The sequence below is a fragment of the Vicia villosa genome, linkage group LG2 (assembly GCF_029867415.1).
Source record: "Vicia villosa cultivar HV-30 ecotype Madison, WI linkage group LG2, Vvil1.0, whole genome shotgun sequence".
Classification (NCBI taxonomy): Eukaryota; Viridiplantae; Streptophyta; class Magnoliopsida; order Fabales; family Fabaceae; genus Vicia; species Vicia villosa.
In genome coordinates this window covers 230,260,780-230,284,082 of record NC_081181.1, presented here as the reverse complement: position 1 = coordinate 230,284,082, position 23,303 = coordinate 230,260,780, and the positions used below count along the sequence as shown (strand labels likewise).

The window sequence follows — 23,303 nt, the reverse complement described above, 5'->3', positions numbered from 1 at the left end:
TAATAATTATATAAATTTAATTGTATTAACTGATCATACAAATAGAAAAAAAATGACTCGTGAGACGGAGAAAGAAAAAAATTGACATTATGAATTAAAGAGTTAATCTCTCAAATAAAAAAAATTATTATTTAAAAAGATATTATACTGATAGTGATAAGTGAGATGAAAAATTAATTGTCTGCATGAGAAATGCTAAAAACACTCTCTTTTCAACGCTCTCTCAAACACCCACTCTCTTATTATTATTAGTTGAAACATGTGTGAGTCCTAACACTTTATGTGGGACCTATTTCCGAAGTGAGAGACTCACACATGTTTCAACCAATAAAAAAGTGAGTGTTTGAGAGAGTGTAGAAAAGAGAGTGTTGTTAGCACTCATCTGTCTACATTTTTATTGAGTATTATTTAATTTGATACAAAATATATTTAGACAAACATGTAAATTTGAAATGAGTTATTTTATTATAAAGTGCATAATAATCATAAACACTCAATTGTAATAGACAATCATATAAAAAGAAAAAGAAAAAAAGGGATCCGTTAGTTCGAGAAAGGAAAATAAGAAAGAAAATGTTAGACATTTGAGATTGAAGATTTAACTCAATTGTTATAGATAATCATGTAAAAAAGAAAAAGAAAAAAAGGGACCGTGAGTTCGAGAAAGGGAAAAAAAGAAAATTTTGACATTTGAAATTGAAGATTTTGCTTCTAAAATAAATGCAATTGTTCATTAAAATAAAATAAATATGTTTTGGTAATAATTAATGAGATAGAAAGTTAGTTGTTTGCACCGCTAATAAGTATTATCCAATTTGATACGATATAATATATATTTAGATATACATATAAATTTGAAATGAGTTAGTAAAGTTTAAAATGAAAGAACTTGTTAAGAAATTTCCCCTCGAGAATATTCTAGTTGGTCATAATATGAAGTCAAGATACCATTTTTTTGCTTTATCGATCAAGGAGTGGGGGAATAATCTCAAAAACACAAGTTCCTCTTCATCTTCAGATGCTCCGAGTGTACCAGCAAGCTCATAGAACTTAGTGAGATGAGTATATGGATCTTAATAGTCAAGTCTGACAAAAGGATTTACATAGATGAGTTGAAGCGATCCAATCCTTACCTTTACTTGTCTGGTATTGATTGGAGATAGGAAATATGAGCCAAACATCTTGGACTGTTATGGAACGATATTCCACCAATTTCATGATTGTTGTTGTTGTTGCTATTGATTACTGGTTCACCCTGAGGAAGATTTAAGTCAATCATACTTTCTAGTTTAGGAGATGTTTAAGAATTTGAAGTAAAAGTTCCCTCTTGTTGCTTCTTTTTCTTAGCTAGTTGTTTGCGTTTTCTGGTCTTGCTATTGCTTCTTTGAGCGATTCTCTTGATCTCTTGATCAAAAAGCATTTGATCTGCCGGTGTTTTACCTCACATAAACAATCAACAGCCTAACCAACACAAATGAGCAACAAGATGGGTATACACACACACAATATTAACAAATGTAAAATTGCTTAAAACAATAAAAACTGTTGCGATGCTTGTAATATCTAAACGTCAGTCCCCGACAACGACGCCATTTTGATGTTCAGTATTAAAAGTAAGTATTTTTTATACCTACCCATAGGAAATATTGTGATATTAATGTCTTTCAATAGTTAATATAATTTTAAACTGATTATATAGAGATATTTGTTAGACGCTGGCCTGAGGATCTAGAGGGGGGTGAATAGATCTCACAGAGTTTTTCGGAATTATTTCGAACTAAAGCGAAAGCGGTTCTGAATCGACTTGCGTCTATTCCGGACCGTTATTGCAAGGGTCGTATATGTGACAAAACCACAAGATAATTGAGATTAACGATGAAGTGATATGTTATCGAATCAATACGTTTCACAGCTGAAAATCAATTAACTTCTAAATTGACAAACTTTGGTTTGCAATGCAGTAATAATGGAATAAGCAAAAGGACAAACACTTGGTGATAATGTTCAAATTGATGATGATTCAAGATGTGAAAAGATTTTCTTATTTGAGGCCAAAAGTTTGAAAGCTTCAATTGCATCTCTATGTAATTCTTCAAAAGCAAGTTTTAGTTGAGAATGAGATACCTTATCTATGAGTTCAGGTTTAAGATGACTTACAGCTTTCTTTTTCTTGTGTTGATGAGCCATAAGGCATAAGTTTGCTGATTCTTCTTCATCGCTTGATGAGCTTTCACTAGATGAATCACTTTCCCATGCTATGTAGGCTCTTTTAGATTTGTTATGACCTTTGCTTTGGTTCTTCTCTTTTTCCTTCTTAAGATATGGACAATCCGGGTTGTAGTGACCGGCTTTCCCACAATTAAAGCAGGGGCCTTTGATTTTTCCTTTGTTGTTGTCATCTTGTTTGAACTTGTTTGATTGCTTTCTATAGTTGATCAAGCCTTTGTCAGAATGCTTTGCTCCATTTTTCTTTAGATATTTGTTGTATCTTCGCACAAACAGTCCCATTTCCTCATCATCGGAGTCTTCGTCATCACTTGTATCACTATCCTCTAGCTCTTGTCTTGAGGTCTTGGAGCTTGAAGCCTTTAGAGCTATTTACTTCTTCTCTACCTCTTTCTCCATGTTCTTTTCTTTCTTTGCCCTTTTCTCATGCATGTCAAGGCATTTAAGGTGTTGTTCATGTTCCTCTAGTTTACCAAAGAGAGTGGTAATGTCTAAGGTGTTTAGATCATTTGCTTCCTTTATTGCTGTAACCTTGGGTTGCCATTCCCTGTTCAAGCATCTTAAGATTTTGTTAGTAGCAACTGCATTGGAAACAGGTCTATCAAGAGAATTTAACCGATTTTTCAGGTGAACGAATCTCTTCTGCATGTTTTCGATGTATTCACCATCTTCCATGTGGAACAGTTCGAACTCTTGAGTTAACGTATTGATCCTAGCTAGTTTGACATCATCCGTTCCCTCGTGGGCAACTTGCAATGTGTCCCACATAGCTTTAGCGGATCTACAATGGGAAACGCGATAGTATTCATCAACTCCTAGAGCTGAGATTAGAATGTTTTTCGCTTTCCAATCGTATGCATATCTCTTTTCATCTTCAGCATCCCAAGTATTTTCTGGTTTTGGAACAACTGCACCAGCTGCATTTGTCATGGTCATCTGAAAAGGACCATTGACAATAGCTGTCCAGATGTTCCTATCAATTGCATTGATGTGGACACACATACAATCCTTCCAATAGCCATAGTTTTCACCGTTGAAAACTGGAGCTCTATTGTGAGCCCCTTTAGGTCCGGAAGCCATCTTTCCAATAAGTGTTTCACGTAGCACGGAATAAACCAGAGCTCTTGATGCCACTTGTTAGACGCTGGCCTGAGGATCTAGAGGGGGGGTGAATAGATCTCACAGAGTTTTTCGGAATTATTTCGAACTAAAGCGAAAGCGGTTCTGAATCGACTTGCGTCTATTCCGGACCGTTATTGCAAGGGTCGTATATGTGACAAAACCACAAGATAATTGAGATTAACGATGAAGTGATATGTTATCGAGTCAATACGTTTCACAGCTGAAAATCAATTAACTTCTAAATTGACAAACTTTGGTTTGCAATGCAGTAATAATGGAATAAGCAAAAAGACAAACACTTGGTGATAATGTTCAAATTGATGATGATTCAAGATGTGGTGAATTGTGATGTTTATGCAGAACCTTAATTCACAGTTTTAACACTTGAATCGTTAATCAATTTTGCAATTATGGCCAAATATGAACAGAACGTAAATGAAAAGATAAAAGCGACAAGAACACGATATTTGTTCAGGCAGTTCGTCGATCGTCCTCGCTACGACTACGTCTGCCCCCAATTCCAAATTGAAATTGGGAAATCTTCCATTAATGTTGAAAGCAGTTTATACAAAGAAGAAAACAAAGCGATAAACAATAAACCGAATTTGTCGATCCTTTGAATCTTCTTCCCCCTTAATCTTGAGCCAGATCAAGGTGATCCAAGAGCTTCACTTGATCCCTTTTCTGCAGTGTCTTGAATTGCCTTGAACCCTTGTTCTTCAATCTTCACACTCAGATGGATCCTCGATGAAACCTCTTGATAAAAACCCCCAAGAAACACCTATCTTGGAGGACAAAACCCTCGGATTTTATTCACCAAAAACCCCACAAATCTTCACCCACTAGGAATCTTCAATTCCGTTCCATGGACGTTATCGAACTCGATCACTAACCCTTAACGCAAGAATGATTATGTGTAATTGTGTTGGAGATGACGAAGAACGAAGATGAGAAGACTTTGTGTATCTTTCAGTCGTTGGTGTTCTATTGCAATAATTGAACCTTGGACAATATATATGAGAGCTTATTAGTTGGAGCAGAGAAAACCAGAAATTTTGGCAATTTTGATCAGATAGGTCGACCTCTTGTGGTGCTTAGGTCGACCTAACAGAGCTGCATATCCTTTTTGATCAGATAGGTCGACCTCTTGTGGTGCTTAGGTCGACCTAACAGAGCTGCATATCCTTTGGATGTCATTTGTTCCCAGTTAGGTCGACCTGTTAAAGAAGTAGGTCGACCAGAATCCACTTCAGATGCGTTTTGGGGACATTTCCTCAGATTAGGTCGACCTAGTTGTTGTGTAGGTCGACCTAGCAGAATGATATGTAAATTTCTTCATTTTAGGTCGACCTGTGTTGGGAGTAGGTCGACCTGACTGCTGTTTTTCTGAGTTCCTCTTATTTTGCTTGTGTTGAGTCGACCTGTATGCATAGTAGGTCGACCTGCTCTGTTATGAGTGACCAATGCTTGCTTTTCTTTGAGTTCTTCTGCTTGTACCTTGTTGCTTGTATGCTTGTTGAGTTTGCCATGAATCAAAAACATCTTTGAGTGTGATCTTGTATTCACAATATTTAATTGTGTAAGTAACAGAAAGTAAAACAGATAAATAATAAATAAAGTTTCAGAGATATAAGAATTTAATTGGATTGAATTTCATCCACCAATTGCGTAGTTTACTGATCAGTTATACAAAACCTAGATAATAATCATTACCATCACGTATCGCTCACAAACAATGTTTATGTCTAAACACCTGATGAGAGTTCAAATGTATTGTTTAATCGATAATTTTTCAACCTATTAAGCAATAAGGTAGCAATAAGAATTGATAATTTTCTATGAATGTTAAACCTAAATCTATATCTAGAATTTAGAATCTAACACATGGTTATCTTATATCAAGATTTGAACCGTATTTCTCAAATATCAATTCCAATCTATAAAGTTAAATAGTGAAACAAAGATAACATCAATATTAATTCATAAATAGATTACATATAACGCCATGATCAATAAACATACATACTTTTATGGTGAACTACATCCAATCCCAACAAGAAAAAGATTTAGCTAGTCATGGTAGCTTGGTACAAGTGAGAAGAATAAAGATGAATGAGCATCAATTATGATTTCCCCACAATTGATGCGTATCCAACTTCAATTCTTCAAGATCCACTATTTCCTATTGTTGTTGTGTTCCTCTCTTAAGTCAAAAGTTGAGTCCCTTTCTGTTTCTAACTGAAGCCTATTTATAGATTTTTGACCCCTTTCTGTTTTGAATCCCTTTATGATTTCTTCATCCCCTCTAACAAAAAACCTGAGAAAAACTCTTCTCCTCTCAATACTCTCCCTCAATTTATTCTCTACTTTTCTCATTATGCATTTTTCATCACATGGTTCAAAATTCAAGCAAACAAACAATTGATCAACCCCAAAAAAAATGAACTAATACTCACCTTCAACCTGCCAAAATGGATATGCACCATCGGTCAGTTGGGTGGGAGATTTGCAGCGTGGGTGATGCGGGATTCACGACTGAGATGGTGATGTGGCAAGTTTAGAAGCTCGTCGCTAGTGAACGGGGACGGCGCGGAGTTGGATTGGAGGGGTCGGTGGTGCGTATGGGCTTCTGGGAGGAGGATGTGGGAGGTGTTCTGGTCACGTGGAAGGGAGGGCTGCTCGATGCAGCAGTATGCTTGGTCGGCCAGACAATGCCGTGAGGCAGGTTGAGCTATTGTCGGCGACTGTACCGCGTCGTAAATGGTACATGGTGGTGAGAGGAATCGCGATTGGCATAGGTGCCATCGTCGTTGGAGTTTTCCATCTACTATTCGCATATTTTCCTCCTTCTTACGTTTTTTCTTTTTTCGATTCAAGTCTCTAAGCTTTGTTCTGTTTACTTCTTCTCTTCTTTTGGCTTTCCTTTCTTTTGTTTTTCGATGGTATTGTTTGGATAGTGCTTTTGATTTGCTGATGGATTTTCAATGGTTTTTGATCGTGCTATGAAAAATGTTGTTTTGATTTGTGGAGTGATTTTGATGTGGTTAATGTGTATCTCAAGAAAATATATACAATATGAACTTCCCATATGTGAATTTCGAACATGATTTAAAAACACACACCGAGCTATTGACATCTCAATAGTTCATTTATCTTAAGAGATGTTGACTTCTTTTAAAAAATTGGAATATAGAAAAAGATCCCAAGTATAAAAGGGATAAGATCAAAATTAACAGGTTAGATTTTCAAATTATGAAATTTAAATCATCTTATTTTTGACATTATTTATTCATTATAGATATTTTTAAAAATTAAATATTTTTATTTAGAAAATAGTCTTAGAGGTTATTGTCTATTTGTTTGAAATTAAAAAAAAAATTGTAAATGGAAAAGTGCAAGAAGGAATACATTTTTTCAATAAAAGAATGAAAGCGAATTAGAAAATATATGACATAATTAAAAGTCTATAAAATAAAATTCACTAAAAGATATGAAGGAACTAAAAATTAAAAAAGAAAAGAGAAGGAAATAAAACTACTAAAAATATTAAGAAAATGAAAAGAGAGAAAAAAAATATGAAAATGAAAAGTAGATAAAAACTGAGAAAAAGTTTCTTTTATCTATCGAATTTATTTAGTAAAATACTAAATTAAAAAGTATTCAATTATGTTCAAGTTATATAGTATTTGTTGGGACGATTCTATACAGTAAATTAAATATTTAATGGGTTAAATACGTTTTTAGTCCCTATAAATAAGCGACCATACAATTTTAGTCCTCCTAAAATTTTTCTTCAATAAATGGTCCTGGCAAACTTTTCTGTCCCCAATATTGGCCCCTTCCGTTAATTTCCACTAACGGAGGCTGACGTGATACGTCACATGGAAGACACTTGACAAAAATTTGAAAACGTTTGAAATTGGGGGGTTTTAGACCTCTTCTAAACTAACCCAGAAAAAAACAAAAAAATGATTCTAGATTTTTATCAAACACCTTGCAAGCAAAATATAACAACAATAAGGTACATTGAAGAAACACATCGAAGGAGTAACTCACATTTCAAGTAGGCATCAAAGAGATTCCCTGTCACTCCTTCAATAGTATCATCCACAGGAAGAATGTGAACTCTCTTCCCATATTTGACATCAGCACATTGATGCACAGAAATAACATCTCCAAGCCTAACCCTATGATTGTTCCTTACAACCCTGTTCATTCTTATTTTCGGTTCCTCGCATGTGTCATCAGCAAGTGCAATACAAATGATATCCTTCCTTTTCTTACCCTACAAACTAAAAGCAACAAAAGAAAATCCCGATAATTAATTAATAAACAATCCCCTAATCAAATATAATACCACTATAATGAAAATCCAAAGCAATTCACATAAACATTAACCAAAACACCATAAAGTTTAAACGAATATAATATCACAATAAGGAAATTCACAATAATTAACCGCAACACCATAAAGTTTTAACACAATATGTTTCATGGTTAAAACAGGTTTGTCAACAACCAAGTGATTAGGAGCTTTTTTGCCGTTCCAAAATGGCAGTGCTAAAATCCCTCTTTGTTCCCTTAATGAAAATTACAGATAAAGAAAAACATTTGTTCGTATCGGGCAGAACAGATGGTCAGTTATAGTAGGCTTGATCTTTGGTGATGGTTGAGAAAAAATGGGGTTGTACCTGCGAGGTACTCCGATGTCAAAGTAAGTAAGAGAATAACAAGGTACAACAGAAAGTATGAGATTTTGGGCAAAGTTTGGATTACCTTTCCCTCTAGAGGTAGAGGGCTATTTATAATGCTCTTGTTGGAGTGGAGTGGATCTCCTATCTTCTTGGGCCTAGGCGTGATTTCCGACCCAGAATATAGGGGGTTGTTTGACCAGGTCTTGAATAGTCGTGTACGGGATACTAGACGTTGTCCAGGACGAAGTTCCAGCGTACCCGGTTAACTCCCGGTCATGCTCGGTCAATGGGGAGACGTCTTCTCCATCAACTCTAGTGAGTTGGGACAACGCTTATTGGGTCGGTTAATGTCAAAGAGTGGATTGGGCCAATTGGAACAATTGAGATAGTCCAGAACAATGATTGAATTCATCCAAATTAGAACAAGAAAATAAGAGGAATTGAAACGAAAGGAGATTGAAACTTACGTGTCAGAGGATTCAGGTTGATTGGCCATGACAGAACGATCAGGTGGTTGAGTTTTGTTTCTAAATTTTTAGAGGAAAAAGAAGTTTATAGATTTGGGGTGTGCGGGTTTGGTTTCAGAATGTTTGGAAGATATGTTTAAAGTGGGTTTGCTTCTTTTCGTGTTATTGAAGAAAATAATAATGCATTTTCAATTGGTATGATATGGTACAGCTTTTGGCTTGCATAGTTTCTTCAATGTACCTTATTTTTGTCTTCTTTTGCTTGCAAGGTGTTTGAGAAAAGTCCATAATCATTTTTTTTTATTTTTTTCTTAGGTTAGTTTATAAGAGGTTTAAAACCCCTGCAATTTTAAACGTTTTTCAAATTTTTGTCAAGTTGTCTTCCACGTGGCCTGTTACGTCAGCCTCTGTTAGTGGAAACTAACGGGGGGACCAATATTGAGGACGTAAAAGTTTGCGAGGACTATTTACATAGAAAAAAATTAAAGAGACTAAAATTGCATAGTCACATATTTATAAGGACTAAAAATGTATTTAACCCATATTTAATTATGATGAAATTATATAAGTGATATAGGCAAATTTTATTCTGACAAATTAAATATTAAAAATTAATAAATTGTTTATGCCGACTCTAATAATTATAGCATACAAAAATTTGACTCATAGTGTGGACTTAACTCACACACACTACATGGGGACAATAGTGTCGGTGTTGGAGGATGTTAAAATAAAATAAAAACTTAAAATGTCATTTTCTAGTAGTGTTAGAGATCATATCATTAGTATGAATTTGATAGTTCAAATATATATATATATATATATATATATATATATATATATATATATATATATATATATATATATATATATATATATATATATATATATATATATATATATATATATATATATATATATATATATATATATATATAAAACGACTCAACTGAGAACACTTGGTTATTATGAAAAATGAGAACAATGAATCACGACCATTAAATTTTAATTTGTTAATTTTAATGAACTAGATTAGTGTTCTCACTTGAGTCGTCCATATATGATTTGTTCCTCTCATCTCTCATTATAAAATGTTCTCACTTGATATGCTCATATATATATATATATATATATATATATATATATATATATATATATATATATATATATATATATATATATATATATATATATATATATATATATATATGAGCATATCAAGTGAGAACATTTTATAATGAGAGATGAGAGGGACAAATATCAATCATTGGATTCATCAAGAAAGAGAAATTAATAGCTACATTAATGTATTAACATTCTCTCTCTTGATGAATCGAATGATTGATATTTATTCCTCTCATCTCTCATATATAAAATGCTCTCACTTGATATGCTCTCATATATATATATATATATATATATATATATATATATATATATATATATATATATATATATATATATATATATATATATATATATATGAGAATGACATTTTTATATGAGAACATGATAATGAATCTGAATCATTAGATTTTAAAATAAATTGTAGAGATTATTTGTCAATCTTTTCTCTCTCTCCTCCATTATTAAAATAGATGATCGAGGAGAGAGAAAAAACAATGACACATAATCTCCACTATTTATCTTAAAATCTAATGGTTCAAATTCATTCTCACATAACTTACCTATTCTCATAATATATATATATATGAGGAGGGATATATTTACTCCAAGAGTAAGTGTAGAAGACTTACTCTAAATCTTGACCATTGATTATCATTAATCTAACAGTTTTAATTGATCATTTAATCTAATTATTTTTGAAAATATTTTTGTATATAAAAAATTAATTAAAGCCGTTAGATTAATGATAATCAATGGTTAAGATTTGAAGTAAGTCTTCAACACTTACTCTTGGAGTAAATATCTCTCTCTCCATATATATATATATATATATATATATATATATATATATATATATATATATATATATATATATATATATATATATATATATATATATATATATATATATATATATATATAACATATCATATTGAAGATTAGTAAGTTATATGATAATCTAAGAATTTAAATTAATGGTTGTGATTAAAATATATTTAGTGATTTTTTCTTCTTAAATGCATCTGATTTTTTGGATTTTAGGCACATAATTTAGAGAAAGTTACGGTTTAATCTCAATCTTTCCTTTTAAATCTGATGATTCTTATTCATTATCCTTTTATGCACATAAGAGTATTTAAGTAATCAAGTAATGTTTACCTTTTTCAATTTCTCTTAAAATGTACATATGGAACAAGGTCTGATGGTGTGCTTTACTCTCACAGTACTAATTTCATGTTGAATTATTTTTTCAATATAAATTGGGATAGTAGTGTTGATGGATGTCTCTCCTTGAGAAACAATATGATTTCCTGGTTCAATAAGAAGCAAATGTGCTTCTTGGTGTAATGCTGAAGATGAATGTGGTGAAACAAGAAGAAGTTGCTTTCAACTAGTGTGGATGAAACAGATTGTTAAGGAATATAATGTCAAGCAGGATGTCATGACATTACATTATGAAGATTTAATTGAGATCAAATATTTCATTCAACATAGCTAGAACAAGAACTTTGATAGTCATAATCACCTCATTAGGAATCTTGTAGAAGGTGATATGATTACTCTAGAGCATGTGGACACTAAGGAACGACTTACTTTTATGTTCACTAAAGCCTTATATGCAAATCAAATTAAGAACATAAGAATTGGGATAGGAACTTGCACTATTAAGGAGTTGTAACAATTACAGGTATGGAGGAATGCAACAGATACTACAATCTTCCCGTAAGTTCTAGTGCATGATAAGCCTAAGCAAGTTGTTGTTGTTAAAGGATGAAACAAAATATCTCTACATGATCAAATGGTTGGCTTGAAGAGGACTCGTTCTAAGGTGGTGGTAAGGGAGTTGAGTGTCAACACTCCTAAAACATGTGACAACAGCAAAAAATCCAGAAGAATTTTTTACAGGGGTAAAAGGTGGAAGACCACCTGAAGATGATCAAGAAATTTGTGTGTTTCCACAAATGTATGTGTCAAGTTTTGGCTAAAAAGGGTGAGTAAAGTGTTATTATGTTAGCTTGAGCTTGGGAGCTTGTTTGTCTTGATGTCATGTCAAATGTCTTGACATTTTTATTGACATTGTGGTAGGACTGTACTATTTCTTAGGAAAAGTAGTTGTTGTTGTTTGCTATGTATGCAAGTATTTAGGGGGAGCATGACTGTTTGTCATGCTTGATCTGTGTTATGCTTAGGGGAATTATTTCTACTGCTAGTGTTGATGTGTGTGTGCATGATGTTAAACCAATTGTCCTGAAATCTTGCCTGAAGTGTTTTGTGAGGCTTATTTTTCTTTTGTTGCATGTGCCTCTGATGTGTGAACTTGGACAATTCATGTTTATTTGGATATTCCCTTGAGGTGGAGTATTGGTTATGTGTGACAAGGGAAACAATGATGCTAAGCTCTTTTGTTGTGTTGATTGTGATGTCAGATCACATGTCTTGACATCTGGTCTTTGGAAATTTCTAGAGTTTAAAGGAGTTGTGATATCTGGTGGTATAATTATTTTAATCATTCAATCATGCATGTCATATAATTATTTTAATCATTCAATCATGCATGTCATATAATTATTTTAAAAATAAAAGCGTGATTGGGATTATATGTCCCTCATTATTTGACAGGACAAAGTATTTCATATATATATATATATATATATCCAAAAATAATTAGATTAAATGATAAATTAAAACTGTTAGATTAATGAAAATTAATGGTCAAGATTTGGAGTAATTGTTCAACATTTACTCTTGGAGTAAATATCTCTCTCTCTTCTCTCTCTCTCTCTCTCTCTCTCTCTCTCTCTCTCTCTCTCTCTCTCTCTCTCTCTCTCTCTCTCTCTCTCTCTCCTCACTCTCTCTCTCTCTCTCTCTCTCTCTCTCTCTCCTCTCTCTCTCTCTCTCTCTCTCTCTCTCTCTCTCTCTCTCATCTCTCTCTCTCTCTCTCTCTCTCTCTCTCTCTCTCTCTCTCTCTCTCTCTCTCTCTCTCTCTATATATATATATATATATATATATATATATATATATATATATATATATATATATATATATATATATATATATATATATATATATATATATATATATATATATATATATATATATATATATATTATATATATATATATATATATATCATCACTTAACTAAGGTTTGTTCCTAACACTCTTTTTATACAAATCACTCTACTTTATGTAGGATCTATTTTAAAAATTATAAAATACAGCCGAATTTTGACCAATAAAATTTAAATGTTATACAAAATGTCAACGAAAGCGTACATGTTAGAAACATTGTTGAAAAATGATTTATTTTTTCTTTAAGATCTTCAATTTGACTATTAACTTAATTGAAGTTCAGCCTTCAAATTCAAAACAAAACACTACAAGTTACGGCATTGAAAAAAAGCTACATCCACATTTATTGTTACACCCACTAGTTCTTTGTCCTGAACATAACAAACTCTATATATATGCTTACTACATTCATGATCATTCCAATAACAAAAACCTATCTCACTCTCACATACATATTTCTCAATACTTCTCTCTTGTATCTTTCGCTGCAATGGCAACAAATTCTCTGAAGTTTACTTTGATGACTATCTTCATCTTTGCTTTGGCTCTCTCTCCCACTTTACCATGTGATGCTGCACGTGATCTTACTAGGCCACCTATATGTCCTGCTTGTGTGTGTTGCACTAAACCAACTGCAGGCTCTTGCTGCAAGTGTTGTGCTTCTCCTACTCCTCCATCTGTAAATGAGTGATCCATTAGGGTATCTCCATAATATGGATGCTACGTGGGTATATTATAACACCATATATAGTTATTAATTATATATCCATTAGGGTATTTACTTATTCGAATAAAACGAGTCTCTAAAGTCTCTTATATGTAATTTTATATGTGTAAGAATCATTATCATGATATTATCAAACAAGTATTATATCTAATAGTGATTTGTATCATCTCCAATAAAATGTTTCTACATTTCTCTCTCGCACGCTATTTTTTAATCTATCTTTTTATATCGAACTAAGTTACACCGAAAATAAAAAGAAGTTGCAAGATAACTGCTTCTCACTTTAAAGCCTGAGCTTGTCTTCCCCTATAAAAATACTCATTCACAAAACTCGCCAACTCTCTACTGACAATAAAAAAAACTCTTCTTTATCCACGTGAAATTGTGACGTGATTATCATGTGGCTAAAGAAAACCGTTGCGACGTGATAATCACGTCACTATTTTTTTAATTAATAAAATAATAAAAATAACGTTACATTTGTTGGCTGTCAAAATTTTAAAAAGAATAAAATTTGTGAAGCGGAAAACACGTCACTAATTTTTTTTTTAAAAACATATATTTTATTCATTCGGACACAAATTATGTCGCCATCGCTAAGTTATATCATTTTTTTGTTTTCCTAATATATGTGAAAGGTTCTTCAAGCATACTTTTGTCTTCCATAGATAAGAAATTAAATTGCACTCCTTTTAATTGTGGTCTTCTATATTAACATTCTTTAAACCAATGCTCAAAATGATGATTGACTTTCCCTTTAATCTCTCCAACTCGATCAATCCTCCCCCTTAAAGTATTAAGCGACATTTTTACCTTTCTTTTATATTTTCTTTTTATTGAATCATGAAAAAACTTGGAATTCTAATCCTCCTCCTTAATCCATTTACATCTTGATTTTTGTCTTAAGATGCTCTCTCTAGGCTGTATTTTTTTTCACACTTTACTGGATGCTAAAGCTCTATCTTCAATGCTTTTCATATCAACATCTCCTAATCCTTATGCTGCTAGTGTAACCAACTCATTTAGCTCCTTTGCAGCGACTTCAACCTCCAAATCCAAAATTCCAAAGACCTTTCTGTTCCATTCTCTCAGTAGTTTCACTTTGAGTAATTACAGCGTTTCTTGAACCACATATGATGATCTTGCCTCTATACCAATTGACTGCCAAAAATATTTGACAAACAAAATGAGGTATGGGTGTTCGAACCAACAGTTACAAAATTTAAATGACTTTGGACCTCAATTGATGTAATGTTTTTAATTCGAATTGCGTTAAAATCACCAACCACACACCACTCTCCTCCATTAGATTTTTCTTTTACATAACCAAGTTCTTTCCACAACAACCTCTTCAAACTCATAATGCAGGAAGAATAAATGTTAACTATATGAATCTCCAACTCGCTCCATATTGTGAAAAAATGACTTCATCATAAAAGGGGATGAGTTTTGATATTTAAAATTTGTGATTGATTTAATGGTTTTCATTATAATACTTGAAATTTTGTTAGTAATTTTCTTTTAAATAAGAGTTCATAGTATAGCAGAAATAAAACCAGTAAAATAAATAGCTTAATTTAAAGGGTTTAAGGATTAAAGAGATTGCACCCGAGGTTTGTCCAAGTTTGACAGAACGTTGGCCTAGTCATATCCCTAAGAAATCTTTTTGAGATTTGACTATAAAATTTGAGCTTTTATAGATTATGCCCATGAAGCTTAATACAATTTGATCTTGATATTTTTATAGGCTTATCTCCAACCAAAAATATTTTTTACCACATGTTAAGCTAACAACCTTAAGAGATTTTCAGGCTTATCTCAATAACCAAAACAGAACTTTTCTGAGGAAGTACTAGAAACCAAAACATAGATTTTATGACCAGTTTATCTAAAGAACTAAACTCAATCTCGCATGAGTATCACACACTCAAGAATTAAACAACCAGCACGATCACTTACAATTTCTTCATCACAAGTAAAGTTACACTCAAAAGCATTGAAGCAACTTTAAGTGATGATAACTGGTTTTCACACTATTTTTGTTAGTTCTCTTATTTTGTTATTTTATAATTTTTTGTCAAATTTACTTTTGTTTTATCATGTTTTATGCTTGGCTACGTGTTTCTAACATTTTCAGGCCTTAATAAGTGTCCCGGATGAAAGAGGAACTAAAAGGAGAAGAATAAATATTGAATAAAGAAAGAAAATGGTGGAAACTGACAGACTGTTAGGTGCACCGACAAGGAGATGGCGTTTAGCGTGGCTCCAAAAGATCTCTTCCAATATGCAATTGTAGATGCTCTTGCAACGGACGATAAGGAATTGTGAATTTACGGTTCAGATGTTCTCCGCAACGCCTACAGAGACTATCAACTCCACATATCCCCAAGGACGAGTAGTTGTTCCATTTGAATGCCTGGAGAGCGGAGCCTTCGTAATTCGTATGGCCACAAGCTACCCCTGTCGAGGCCTATCTTCTCGAAGAACTCTGAGTATATTATGTTGTAGGAACTGCCACCATCGATGAGGATCTGGGAGACATCAAACTGCCCTACCGTGGAGGTGATAACCAAGGAAATTTTTTTGTTGGGGACACCTCTGATCCTCTTAGAGTCTTGGAACCCCAACATGAGTCGATAAGGAATCTTTGTTGACGTGCTTGCATCCTTTTTGTAGACAGTCGTCATCTCGAGCGTGCCTCTATTGATGGCGGTGATGTACGGGCTCTTTACTTTGTTAGGTTGCTCGCTTTTGTCTTTGGTCTCGACATTTGAGGTTTGCTCAAAGCATTTCTCTAATGATGGCGGTGACATAAATAAGAGACAATCATACAAAGTCAGCCGATAATCAACATTAACCAGCTAAGATACTGAAGAAGCTATAAATAGTAAATACAACCAACTAATATACAAAGTTCAACTTACTATTTTCACTCGCATTGAATGGGAAATAACATTATTGCAAGAAAGTTTCATTTTCCATTTGAAAGTTTAAACAGGGCCGGCCCGATACATATCGAGGCCTAAGGCGAATTTTAAGTGAAATTTATTATAAAATTTTTAAATTAATTTTTTAAGAGAAAAAAGAAAATGCATTAACAAAAAATATAAAATTTTTAAATTAATTTTTACACTAACTAATGAGGAACATGCGTCACAATAAATCTCAATTTTATTTTTAAAATACCAAAATAACATGGAAAATGTAAAAGTTTTTATTAGTCGTATGTGTAAAATTGTTTTACACTCACATACAGTCCATTATTTTTAAACTCTTTTTCTAACTTTTAAAACTTTAAATTATTTATTAAATTCTTTTAATCGACTTTATTTAAGAGTTAAAAGGTAGTGCACTGACAGTGTAAAATAGTTTTACACTGTCATCCAATAGAAAATCATAAATGTGCCATGTCATTAAGTTTTTTTTAAATAAAAAAATGATTTAATTGGATACATGGGTGGTGATTGGTTGACAGTGTAAAAATATTTTACACTGTCAGTGCATCACCCCTTTTCTTTTTATTTAATATGTTTTTTATAGATAGTAAAAAAACTCCATTCAATATTTATTTATACGAGTTCATAATAAAACTAATTAATTTTAATGCAATAATGATTATTATTATCATTGATATTTATTATTATTATTATTATTATTATTATTATTATTATTAATAATGAGCGTTTATGACATAAAATGATAAAATAAAAATAATTAAATATTTTTACAGCTAAAAGTATATTTATATTATGTAAAAATATATATATTAAATTTACAAATAGTATTATTGTTATTAATAATATTTAAAAAAATATGTGTGTATTTATGTCGGTTTTGTGGCAGTTGTTATTACTATTCATTGCAGGATTTTTTATTGTTTCCCTTTCCAAATTAAATGCAATACTGAAATAATTTAAGCTATCAATGTAATACTAACCCAGTACTGATACTAATGCACATAAAGAAAAAATTAGAGGCCCAAGGCAGTGGCCTAGGTGGCCTACCCCTTGGGCCGGGCCTGAGTTTAAACACTTTTTTTGACTTATCACCACCGATATAGTCCGGTTCGAGGTCAGTTCTTGCATCAAGTGGGTCCAGCCCCCTTCTGATTGGAGTTACGGAAATCGAACCGTAATCTTTCGTACCGAGTCCAACACCAATCACCACTTAACCAACTAATGATCAATAAAGTTGAAACACTTTTAATGTCACAAAAATCATACAAAAACCCCTGATGCTATTAAACAATCCTATAGTATATATCAAATGTTAATATTTTTTATAGGAACTTGGATTTCTTTCATGTTTCAAGCAGTGGCGGAGCCACGTTTAAAGTTTAAACCAAGGGATGCAACTGCACCCCCTCAACTTTTAAATTCTACACGTAATTCTATATATAATCTATACTTTGCGCCCCCTGAAAAATATACTTTGCACCCATAAATTATCCAACAATCCAACCTTCTCTCTTAAGTTAAAACTGTCCAATCCTCTCTCTCCTTTGCACTATGAAAATCTGCAATCAATAGTTAAAGTAGTCATACTCTTTCTTTTTAATTAAGACCACCATTGTGCACAATTGACAATGGTAGTATGTAATAACTAATGAGTAATAAATAATTGTATTTTTGTTATTTAATCATTTCAATTTAAATTAAATTAAATCAATTACAATAATTGAAATGTACCAAAAATTTAAGTAGTTTACAATCAAATCAATAAATACATCGGACAGTAATTCTAGGAAGGAAAAATATATGTATTTAAATTACTAATAAATTGCATTTTGAATCCCTAAAATATTTCTTTAGCTTAAAATGCCCAAATCAGATTTATTTTACTTATTATAATTATAATTTTATTCTTTCTTATATATATATATATATATATATATATATATATATATATATATATATATATATATATATATATATATATATATATATATATATATATATATATATATATATATATATATATATATAATTTTAAAAATTAAATATTAAAAATATTTAATAAAATACAAAAATATGTTTTCAAAAAATATCTTGCACCCCCTAACTCGGGATCCTGGCTCCGCCACTGGTTTCAAGCAATCAATCAATTAATAAACACCATAAGACTAGCCAATAATCTCCCAGAAGCAACCTTAACAACACGAGACTCACCACTGCCCAACCTTATATTACTATTTACTCCAATCATCATTTTTATGCAAATACCGCCAAAACAAGTTTGCATCAATACGAAGACTCCTTTCCTGATCATAAGTTGTAATTCACCTTTTATTATTGCAAAATTAGTTTAATTTGCACGAGTCAACAGAAGCATATCATTAAGAAATACTATATAATAATTTTTATTGGCAAACATCATATCCATCTCCTCTCCTCTTTTCATTCATCTTTTATTAGTAAAAGTTTGAGTGAGTTGGGTCAAGACACTCGCTCCTTACACAGAATGTTTTAGTTTTCCAGTGTCCTCAAATTTTCCACATAATATCTTGGTTAAAAGCTACTCACCCATACTCATTAATTGCATTCCTCATTGGTTAATAATTATTCAAATTCTACAAGTCAGGTAAGCACAATATTAGACTGTGGCCTAATATTAGACTGTGGCCTTACCCTCTTATACCCAAAGCAGAGATTTTGTTCTGATATGACAGTTATTTCTAGCAAATGATCAATTGTATTGACTTCTCGCATAGGAAATCAAATAGATACTTGGACAGAGTGGACTAAGACTAACCATAAACTAAAAATGTGTCTTTAGATTGAAATGGTGTGAATAAAACTGCCAAAATTTGAAAAACAAGTGAACCATGCCGTTCTAGTTAAGTTCAAAATCCGCACAATACTAATTAGCATGAATTTTTTCAACCAAAGCCTGACCATGTAATAAAATGCAGACATATAGAACCAGTGATGCACAATACTAATTGCACTCAACAACGTAGAAACATCCACATCTGAAATAAAGCGAGTCATTCAACAAACAAAATGTTCAAGTTGAATCAAAGGGAGGCATACGACACACAAAACCACCAACGCATATCCTAAAATTCACAAACACCATCATTTATCCCTTACTAATTTCATTCTACCAGTAAATAAAATCCAGTTTGTTGTGACACATAAATACCACTGATCAAGGTCAATACTTTATGCCTACATAGACAAGTCAATGAATTAGACTTGAAATACCATCCCCCAATGATAATGATTTTATAGGAACTTGTATTTCTTTGAAAATATAGATTGACTCTCTCCAGAAGAGGAAAAATCTTGTAAGTCCTCTAAAAGCTAAGTTAAAAACAGAAAAGAAAAGTTGGAAAGGGAAGAGTTTCCATAGACCTGTAGAAATGCATGCACATGCTTCCTTCCCTTCTTATGCTTAACTCATCTTACATAAACACTAAAAAATCGTCCATGGCTTACCTAAAAGGTAAAATTTAATAGGCACATTAAATGTTCATATACGCAGAAAACACACCAATAGCCAACCAAGAAAATCAAACATTTTCTAGTTTCGAGCAATAAACTAACAATCAAAATATATTTTAGTTATAGATTTTCGAGTATTCATAAAATTAGCAACCGGATTACACCACACAATAAAATAAATAAAAAGTACTTTGATTACGTGAATTGGTCTCTCAAAGAAAAAGTATATGATATTACTTCTGGAAATTTCTTTTATGACAAACCATAACATTCTTCAAAAAGAACCACGACGAAACAATCATCATCAACCAAAAATAAGTTTACAATTTGTAGAGCTCCTTGTGCATGAAGATAACTTTATAAGCATTTGTTCCTTTTCAAGGCAGGTACTCAGGGTACTCTTCCTGACAGACATAGTCTCTAATACTTTGGAATGATGCATGATATATTTCACAAAGTTGAACTCGCATTCTCTCCCTGTGTACCCTTTAATGCTAAATGATTTAAGCTGTGACAAAAGACATTCTGGAGCAATGGTGGGATTGGGTGGAACCATTAAACATTCAGAACAAATTATTTTACCCGGAAAATTTGAAAATTTAAACCAAATCTCAAAATATTGAAGATTGGGAAAATGTGGGAGTATTTCTACTAACGACCTGCAGTCCCTCCTCTCCCGTGATGAGCTATGAAAAGAATCAAGTAACATGTGTGTCAAATTGTGAAACAAGGGAAGTGTTTTCCAAGTCATCCCATGTATCTGCGTGAGTTGCATACGATAGAACATTAGAAATGTATACTCTATATTCCATATCTTATGTGCATATTGATCAAAAAATTACTATATATTTGTACACTAAATCAAAAAAGAATGAAAATACAATAAAAATATAGTAAGAATACAAATTTCAATTATATCTTAAATTTCTAAAACACTTACTCAGGAGCATAATATTCATACCTGACTTATATGCAAAATCTTTGCCTTACAAACCAGAGTCATCAGATTATCCATATCATAATAAGTCCTTACTTTAACCAAATTAGGTAAAGCATTCAAGTTCTCCAAAACAAGTGATTCCTGATAGATATGAGATGTTGCATTCAATTCTTCTAGAATAGGGCAGCCATATAGAAACTTGACAAAATATTTAGGAGATGTGAAATCAACGCTATCAAGATGAAGAATTTTGAGACAAGGAAAATTCACTTGATCAAAATCCCACATTTTTATGTTGACCAACTTAATAATTTGAAGAGTCTTACAACTAAGAATGCGAGGAGGTAATTTGATATAACAATGTCTACCAAACATGTCAAAGTTAAGATTCTTGACTCCTCTTTGCATCACAAATTTAAGAATTCTATTCAATTCTCTTTGTTGGAAGCGACAAGAGGAGCCTAGTTTTAAGGTAAAGGATTGGATTGAAGTGTTTTTATCTCGCAAGGAGAACATGGTTGAATAAACAAACTTGCGAAACGTGGCAAAGTTATTGAATGCTTTGTCATCGAAGTTGAGAATAAGGACATACAGCCATACCAGTTTCCATCTCTTAGAGAGAATGCATGTGGTTGCAGCGAATTTGATTGGAAGGAAGGAGATAATGTGAGAGATGATTGAGTCCGGCAAGTCGCTGATTCTATTGACGGTTGGAATTGAACGGCCAGAAGCCATGATCTCTAACTGTGAATGGGGCAAGGAAGCAAGAGTAGAGGATTATCATCATTGCTGCAGCAATATATAGGATTATTAGAAAACCTAATTAGGGTTTGGGTAAGAGTTTTAGTAACGGCGGGCGTTGGAGTTTCAGAGGCCGAGCGAACTCGTTCCGGGTACAGGCGGCGTATCTGCACATTCGTTTTCGCGAACAAGAGAACGAGAGATGTCGTTCCATTCATGTTCTGTTTTTTTATTATTCTGCATCACTAATTTAAAGTACTCATGTAAGTTAAGCTTACATATGACAAAAATAAACAATATTAAATATTATGGACATACATAAATGTAATTTTTATTATTTAAACTTTTAAAGTACTAGTATAATTGTGACGTGAATTTAGTTAACTAACTATACTTAAAGTTTTATTTTTAAAATTTTTTTTTTTTAGCAAATTGGTATATGTTCATGCTTGGAAGGAAGTTTAAGAAAATTAAGTACCTGTTGTCACCGATTTGAAGGTTGTTCTTTGATTTGACTCAATAAAAAAAAAATACAATACTAAGAGATATTTTGACATCCAATTCCACAAATACGGTGAATAGTGACATATATTATTTTGACATTTATTTTATATTTTATTTTCTTTCTCCAAAACAACTCTGGCTAATAGGGTATAAAAATTTGGTTAATATAGTTTGTAGTTTGGTTAATAGATATCCTGACAATAAAAAGTAGTCTTGACTAGGAAATACAAGTTTGTTAATTGAGTGTTATAACTTGGTTAATACAATTCAAAGTTTGGTTAATGTATATTCTCACTTAAAAAGATAATCTTACGTGATAAATTAACTTTGATTAATACTATGTGTAAAATTGGTTAATATTGTTTATAAACTGGTTAATTAATTCTCAAACATAAAATTATTAAATAGTAAAATAAAGTTGGTTAATGAAGTATAAAAATTGGTTAATATATTTATAAATTAGTGTCGAATATGGTTAATAGCATATATTTTATTGGTTAATGAAATAGTGAAATTGGTTAATAAATTATAAATAAAATAGTTGGTTAATAACATACATTTTTATGGTTAATTCAATTGTGAAGTTGATTATGATACAATCATATATTTGTGTTATAAAATAAATTTTAAATTTTTTTTAAAAAAAAAAATTAAAATATTATTAACATTTTATTAAAAAATTGTGTTCACCGTATAATACGGTGAACAGTGTATACGGTGTAACAAATGGGGGTAGGAAATGGTGTTGTACCAATAATCCCCATATTAAATTAATAATAGTAAACTAATGATAATAAAATAATAGTAATAATAATAACTAAAAAAACAATGATAATAGCAATAATGAAAATGATAACTTGTACACTTGGGAGATAAAAGACACATAATTTTAACATTTCAATGAGGGAATTCAAATAATTTATATTACAGGGGGATAAAGCGAATTTCGTCTATATTACAGGGAGTATCGTATATTTAACCCTAATAATAATAACTAATAATAATAGTAATACAAAAATAATACAAAAACAATTACAGTAAAATAGAAAGAAAGTAACTAGTAAAAAAATGCACTAACAATGGGAAAGGCAAGATTCGAGTTTGAGCACTTGCATGCGTAAGTCCTTGAACACTTTTTTCGCTAATAAATGAGTTCATTCACATATTTGAAAGAAAATGTGACAAAAATCAATATGATAATAAAAAAGTGGTCAAATTTTAGGATATGACAAGTTT

General features: G+C 31.9%; 1 protein-coding gene across 1 annotated transcript; it reads right to left on the bottom strand.

Annotated features, from left to right (window-relative positions):
* Positions 1-20,022: 20,022 nt before the first annotated feature.
* Positions 20,023-21,773, bottom strand: LOC131648452 (F-box/FBD/LRR-repeat protein At4g26340-like). The gene is made up of 2 exons (XM_058918208.1): positions 20,844-21,773; positions 20,023-20,642 (listed from the first exon to the last, which is right to left on the bottom strand). Exons 1-2 carry the CDS (start codon positions 21,555-21,557, stop codon positions 20,187-20,189), a joined length of 1,170 nt encoding a protein of 389 aa, XP_058774191.1. The 5' UTR covers positions 21,558-21,773; the 3' UTR covers positions 20,023-20,186.
* Between the last annotated feature and the right edge of the window lie 1,530 nt (positions 21,774-23,303).

Coding starts and splice junctions, on each gene's coding strand:
- LOC131648452 (XM_058918208.1), bottom strand. CDS start 21,557: ATGGCTTCTGGCCGTTCAATTCCAACCGTCAATAGAATCAGCGACTTG. Junction 20,643..20,843: donor AGATTTTGCATATAAGTCAG/GTATGAATATTA, acceptor CAACTCACGCAG/ATACATGGGATGACTTGGAA.